This window comes from Zingiber officinale, chromosome 11A, assembly GCF_018446385.1.
Source record: "Zingiber officinale cultivar Zhangliang chromosome 11A, Zo_v1.1, whole genome shotgun sequence".
In the NCBI taxonomy this organism is placed as follows: domain Eukaryota; kingdom Viridiplantae; phylum Streptophyta; class Magnoliopsida; order Zingiberales; family Zingiberaceae; genus Zingiber; species Zingiber officinale.
Window position 1 is genome coordinate 45051482 of NC_056006.1, and position 7541 is coordinate 45059022.

At 38.4% G+C, this 7541-nt stretch overlaps 1 protein-coding gene across 1 annotated transcript; it reads left to right on the forward strand.

Moving 5' to 3' along the window:
- The first annotated feature begins 209 nt into the window (after positions 1-209).
- LOC122031371 (NAD(P)H-quinone oxidoreductase subunit S, chloroplastic-like) lies at positions 210-1904 on the forward strand. The gene is made up of 2 exons (XM_042590490.1): positions 210-217; positions 1388-1904. The coding sequence occupies exons 1-2, from the start codon at positions 210-212 to the stop codon at positions 1902-1904; spliced, it is 525 nt and encodes a 174-aa protein (XP_042446424.1).
- The last annotated feature ends 5637 nt before the right edge of the window (positions 1905-7541 follow it).

The window sequence follows — 7541 nt, forward strand, 5'->3', positions numbered from 1 at the left end:
CTGTCTAGATTCCAACAGGTCAGCTTTGTTACCAGCAAGTGCAATTATAGTGTTTGCGCTACCTAACAAAGTATGTGGCACCGTCAACATTCCATAGATTAAATAAGTGAGAATCGTGTAACACATAAAATTTAGAAATTAACAAATTCTCATGAGAAAATAACTTGGCCAATTGTAAATGCTAGTTGCTTCTGTAAAAAAGATTGCAGATGGCTCAGTATTACAATTAGTACTAAAAACAGCAACATCATGTTCATGCATTTGTGTTAATATTACTAGTGTTCCTATTACCAATCGTTCATTATTTGAGGTATTATGTCTTGCAACAAAATATTATTGCTTATGTAGATCTCTGAAATGTGTCAAAACAATCTGAATTGCTTGTCAGACACACAATAAGGACTTAGTGGAGCAATTTCTTTCCCACTAGTAAAGATGCAAGGCTTTGTTAGTACTGCAACTTTAGCTAACCTCAGAAAAGCTTAGGAAAGCTGAGTTGACCTCATAACTGCATATCTTAAATTTCTAATGCCATCGTGGAAAGAATTCGGTCAAACCAATCTAGCTAGAAAAGTGATGCTTCATTACTACTGGTCATACCAATATCTAATTGTGAGTATTTACCTGGTCACCAAGTATGTATCTCCAAATAAGACTTGGAAATTCACATATCATCCATTTCTTCATTAGTTTATCAATAAGTTGGGAGTACGTGATGTTGCCAGATCATGCCAAAGGAAAAAAAAAATGCCATACAACTTATATGGCAGCATAACAATTCAACTCAATCAAAACAATATTTAAATTATGACATACCAAATTTTATGGCATATACTGAATGTATCTAGAAATTTTACTAGTAGTTTCAAAAATAAATATTAACTTTGAGAACTTTAGTCCCAATTCCAATTGAGCTAGCCTTAAGAGAAAGGTCAAAAATTTCAGATTCGTAGACGATAGACACAGCAACAATCTACAGATTATATATTTCACAAACAAAAGGAAAAAAAGATAGAAAGGACTACCTGCGCGTTATTCGTAAGAAAGTTAAAGACTTAAAGTGTATCTTTTAGCCGAAACTACGTTCGAACGGCTGAAATCTACCCCGAGATCGCCATGCAGACGCTCTTTGATAGATCTCTTGCTCCCCGATGATATCTGATCAGCATACATCGAGATGAGATAAATCAGATGATTCAATAACAATTAGGGGAGATTTGACCCTCCGGGACGAGCTAGGGTTTGCGGCGAGGGAGGAGACGAGTCACGGTGCCGTGCCCGAGGAAATGAAAAAATAATAATAACCCTCGTTCACTTATCTAGTGTTAATCTTACGAGTACTGAAAACAGCAACATCATGTTCATGCATTTGTGTTAATCTTACTAGTGGTCGCGGCCTCTGCAACGGCGAGCGAGGCATCCGCCACAAGCTCCAGCAGACCACCATGGAACAGCCACCTTCGCCTCCTCTCGCCTCCCCACCTGCTCCTGTCCCGCCTTCTGCCGTCGGCGTGGACGAAGGCACTTTCGAAAAGGAGCTCTTCGGCCTCACCGGAGGCTTCCCAGGCAGCGAAAAGGGCCTTAAAGACTTCATCCAGCGGAACCCCTCTCCTTCCGAGGCAAAGGCAAGGGCGGGCGGCGAGGAGAGCATCGCGGTATTGCTGGCGCGGGCGAAGCCGAAGCTCCCCGAGCTTCCCCTTTTCCTGCTCGGGATGATCGTGATTGTGAAGAACCCAAAGAACCCTTTCCACATGTATAGTGGGATCGTGCAGAGTCACCAACGAGAAGGCCGGTGTGCTCTTCGAAGGGGGTCATTTCTGCTGCAGTTTTGCTTAGGACCGAAGCAGGTGGTTTTGATCTTGATCGGGAGAGGCAGGTACGCTAGAAGGAGAAGAGGGAGATGAGGGGCTGAGAGAGATGGCCTGAGGAAAATGGTGGTGATATAGGTTTAGGGCTAAGTATGGGTGGACGGCGCAATATAAATTTAGGTTTAGAGGGAAGAGAGAAGTATTGCAAATTTCGGCTAAGTATTGGTGGGAAAATTATATTATTTTATTTTATCATAGACACCGGATTTTAAAAACTGTTGTTAAAATCGGTGTCTATTAACGAAAAAAAAGGTGCTCATAGACATCGGCTTAAAAACCGATGTCTATGAGCAAAAATCAGCCCTTATAGACACCGGTTTTTGGAAAAATCGGTGTAAAATACTCAAAGACATCGGTTTTTGCTTAAAACCGTTGTTGTTCCACCGATGTCTATGAGGGTTTTTCTTGTAGTGTAATAACAAATCTTCTAATTCTGATAAGAGAAAGGAACCTTCGCAAATGAACCAAACATATCTTTGACATCTAAGGCTTGGTCATATTAACTTGAGTAGGATTCAAAGGCTTATATCAAATGGACTCTTGGGTTCATTAGTGTTGGAAAACTTTCCAAATTACGAATCTTGCTTGGAAGGTAAAATGACTAAGTGACCTTTTAAGGCCAAGGGGTATAGAGCCAAAGATGTGTTGGAACTGGTTCATTCTGATTTGTGTGGTCCTATGTCTATCCAAGCAAGAGGTAGTTTCAAATATTTTGTCTCTTTTATAGATGACAATTCGAGATATGGATACATTTACCTGATGCGCCGCAAGTCTGAATGCTTTGATAAAGAGTATAAGGCTGATGTGGAGAAATGTCATGGTAAAAGTATCAAGATACTATGGTCTGATCGTGGTGGAGAATACCTCTTTGGAGAATTTAGAAATTACTTATCAGAGGCTGGGATTCAATTCCAATTGTCTGCACCTGGCACACCCCAACAGAATGGTGTGGCAGAAAGAAGGAATAGAACTCTTATGCAAATGGTTAGGTCAATGATGAGTTATTCAGAATTACCAAATTTATTTTGGGGATATGATCGGGAAACAACAATGTACATTCTGAATATGGTGCCTTCTAAATCAGTACCCTCTACTCCAATGGAATTGTGGAATGGGCGTAAGCCTAGTCTGAGTCATATTTTGATATGGGGTAGTCCAGCACATGTGCTAAAGGGAGATACTGACAAGTTGGAATCACGTACAGAAGTTTGTCTATTTGTAGGATATCCTAAGAATGAAAGGTGGTTTGTTTTATAATCCTAAAAATCCTAAAATCATTGTTAGCACCAATGCTCAATTTTTAGAGGAAGATTATGTAATAAACCATAAGCCCATGAGTGAAATTGTTCTAGAAGAAATGCGAGAGGACACGCCTACTTTAGTACCAACAGTGCAAGATGAAATATCACAAGAAACTGCAATACGTATCACAAATGATATACAACAACATACAGTGCCTCATCGTAGTGGGAGGGTTGTTAGGCAACCTAAAAGATTCATGTTTTTGGGAGAGTCGTCAGACTTGGTTCCAGGTAAACATGAACCTGATCCTCGAACATATGACGAAGCACTCCAAGATATAGATGCAACATCTTGGCAAAGAGCGATGAATTCTGAAATACAATCTATGTATTCTAATAAGGTCTGAGAGCTTGTAGAACCACCAAATGGTATAAAAGTCGTTGGATGTAAGTGGATCTACAAAAGGAAAAGAGAGATAGATGGGAAGGTGGAAATCTTCAAAGCAATGCTTGTTGCAAAAGGATACACTCAGAAAGAGGGAATCTATTATTAGGAAACTTTTTTGCCCGTGGCCATGCTTAAGTCTATCCAGATACTATTATCCATTGTCGCTCATATGGATTATGAGGTTTGGCAACTGGATGTCAAGATAGCTTTCCTTAATAGAAGTCTTGAATAAAACATCCATATGAAGCAACCAGAGGGATTTATTGAAAAAGGTAAAGAACATCTAGTGTGTAAGCTTAATCGGTCGATTTATGGACTGAAGCAAGCTTCAAGATCATGGAACATCCGGTTTAATGAAGTAATCTAATCATATGGATTTATTCAGTGTCCGGATGAGTCTTGTGTATACAAGAAGAGTGATGGAAATGTGGTGGTATTTCTTGTACTATACATAGATGGCATTTTGTTAGTTGGAAACAATATCAAAGTGTTGTCGGAAGTAAGGGTATGGTTGTCCAAGCAATTTGATATGAAGGACTTAGGAGAATGCACACATATTCTTGGGATCAAAGTAATAAGGGATCGCAAGAAAAGGATGCTGTGCTTGTCCCAAGTTTCATATATCGATACAATCCTTGCTCATTTTAGCATGCAAGACTCCATGAAAGGTTTTCTACCTTTTAGGCATGGAGTAGCTTTATCTAAAGAGATGTCTTTGAAGACATCAATGGAGATAGAGGATATGAAGCCAGTTCCTTATGCTTTGGCTGTCAGAAGCCTAATGTACACTATGCTGTGTACGAGATCGGATATCTGTCTTGCCGTGGGCATGGTTAGCAGATATCAAAGTAACCCTAGACAAGGACATTGGACTACTGTAAAGCATATATGAAAGTACCTGAGAATGACTAGAGATTATATGCTAGTTTACCAAGCAGATTATTTTCTCCCTGTGGGATATACGGATTCTAACTTCCAATCAGATAGGGACAATAGTAAGTCTACATCAGGCTATGTGTTTACTTTAGGAGGTGGAGCCATTTCATAGAGGAGTGTTAAGCAGAAATGCGTTTCAGACTCAACCATGGAAGCTGAGTATGTGGCAGCCTTTGAGGCAGCCAAAGAAGCTGTATGGCTTAGGAACTTCCTAATGGACTTAGATGTGATTCCTAGTTTGCCGAAAATCATCACAATTTATTGTGATAATAGTGGTGCAATAGCAAACTCGAAGGAACCACGAGCCCATAAGGCAAGTAAACACATAGAGCGTAAGTACCACCTGATAAGAGACATTATAAAATGAGGAGAAGTTGTTGTCGCCAAGATTACATCAGCAGGTAACCTGACAGATCCTTTCACTAAGGTCCTTCCAGCAAAAGCTTTTGATCGGCATGTTGAAGGAATGGAAACCAGATGTATAGCAGCATTTATGACAGCATAGTCTTTTAGTAAAAGTGGGAGATTGTTAGAGTGTATACTAAAAGCCTAGCTTTTTGTAAACATTTATTTTGAAATAAAGAATCACATTGGTCAAATGTCTACATTTATATGCTAAGTATAGTTGTTTATTTAATTTATATTATAGATAACATGGTGTGTGGTGTCACACACAGAAGATCATGTTATCGGTTCCTTATATTTTATAAATAGTACCTCACGACTAAGATGGATAGGAACAAACCATTGGAATAGTCGTAGTGTAATTTGGTATTAGTTTATCTTGACTATAAAATTACACTAGTACACTTTGAGTGTATTGAGCAGGACCATTTAAGGTAGTTTCTTTTTTTTACTGACTGCATAAAAGAACAAGACCTTTGTTATTATGGAAGTGTGTGCTCTTATTCCTGATATAACAACAAGCGCATATATTTAGTATTTATTTCTTTAATTTATCAAAAAGTGTGATTTAGTTCGATAAAAATATAGGCCTGATAAGTTAGGAAATAATATTATTTATAGTGTGTGTTGTTGATTATAGAAGGAAACTGTGTCATAGGAATCTAGGTTGATGATGTCCCCAAGTGGAGCTCATAAGGATTGTCATGTAAACCCTGCAGGTGGACTTAGTCTGACAAGACAATAAGGATGAGTGGTACTACTTTTGGAGCTAGATATTAATTAAGTGAGTTGTCAGTAACTCATTTAATTAGTGGACATTCTATATGTTAAGGACAGGGAGATTACCACACTCATGATAAGAAGGAGCCCATATAGTAATATGAGATTGGTACGGTAGTTCAATAGTAACTCTATAGTGGTATGAGTTATTATTGATGAACTCGAGTTGGATGTTCGGGGTGACCACGGGAAGCTCAAGTTCATCGGGAGACCAAAATCAATTCCTCCTCTCGGTCCCTGTCGTAGCCTCTTAGTTATAAAGTTTTATACCCACCTAAACCCACCTTCTTACCCATCCCAAGGTGGTCAGCCAAGCCAAGCTTGGAGCCCAAGCAAGGGCCGACCAAGATAAGGTTTGGATGGGTTGAAGTGTGGTCGGCCTAGCTTGAACCCAAGCTTAAGTGGCCGACCACAATAAAATTAAAAGGATTTTATTTTTTAAATCTTTTCTTATGTGGAAGCCATGATTTAAAAGAGAGTTTGAAAATTAAATCTGTCCTTTATAGTCTCTACAAAAGATTAAGAGAAAGGTTTGATATCTTCCCTTATTTGTAGATTGAAAGGAAGATTTTAATTTTGGAGAAAACTTTCCTTATTTTAATCATCCACATGTTTCAATAGAGAGATTTTAATTTATAAAAGTTTCCTTTTATAACCAACCATGAAGGGAATTTTTAAAGAAAAATTTTTATTTTAAAAATTTTCAGAAACAAATTAGGAAATTTTAATTTTGTGTTTAAAACTTTCCGTCTTTGGAGGATTTGAGGTGGTCGACCACACTAATAGAAGAAAAGGAAATTTTTTTTACTAAATTTTCCTTTCAATGGCAAGGAAATTAAGGAAGTTTTAATTAAAACTTTCCTTATTTGCCAAGACCAAGGAATATAAAAGAGAGGGTAGAGGTGCATCACCTCACAACAATATATCTTCTATTATTCCTTTTTTCCTTGGTGGTGGCCGACCCTCTCTTCCTCTTCCTCTCCTATTCTTCTTCCCTGTGTGGCCGGCGGCATCTTCATCTCAAGGACTTTGGTGGTGGCCAGATCTTGTTAGAGGAAGAAGGAGAGATAGGAGGCGTTGTTTCTTAGCATCCCTTGGAGCTTGGGTGGTGGCCGAAAGTTCTTCATCTCTTGAAGATTGTTGGTGGCCAAAACTTGCTTGGAGAAGAAGGAAGCTTGGGTGGATTCTCTTCTCGTAGATCGTCACCCACACGACATCTGAGATAAGAAGAGGAATACGACAAAAGATCTTGAGGTCTATAAGCTACAAAAGGTATAACTAGTTAATAGTTTCCGCATCATAACTAGTTTATTCTTTTGTTTAGATCTTGAAGTACCAAACACAAGAGGCTAACGTTTCTAGATTTCAAATTTATGATTCGAGTTTGTGTTTCTTTTGTTTTTTCGATCTTGTGATTTGATTGTTCTTAATGGTTAAACCTAGGGTTAATATAAGGAGATTAAATATTGAATTTCGTTGAAAGGCTTTGTCTAGGAAGTGGTGGATGCTCCCATAACCAAGAAGGCCTAGTGCCTCGCCATATTTAACCTGGAAGCTGATTTTTAAAATAAATATTTAATCAAATTTGTAACATAGGTGGATTTGGATTAATAATGTTAAGCATCATTTGTGATCCAAGTCTAAACCTTTAAGAACAGATAAATTTAATTTGGAATCAATAATGTTAAGTTCTGTTTGCGATTCCTAATTTAATTTCTAAAGAACACAATAGGTTGTTAGGAAAGGTTCAGGACTTGTACAAAATTTTTGTACAGGAGAACCGGTATGATATTCCGAGTAGCAACCAACAGTCTAGACATTGGAAGGTGGACTGTCCTCGCAGAATTAGAACAATAAAGGTAT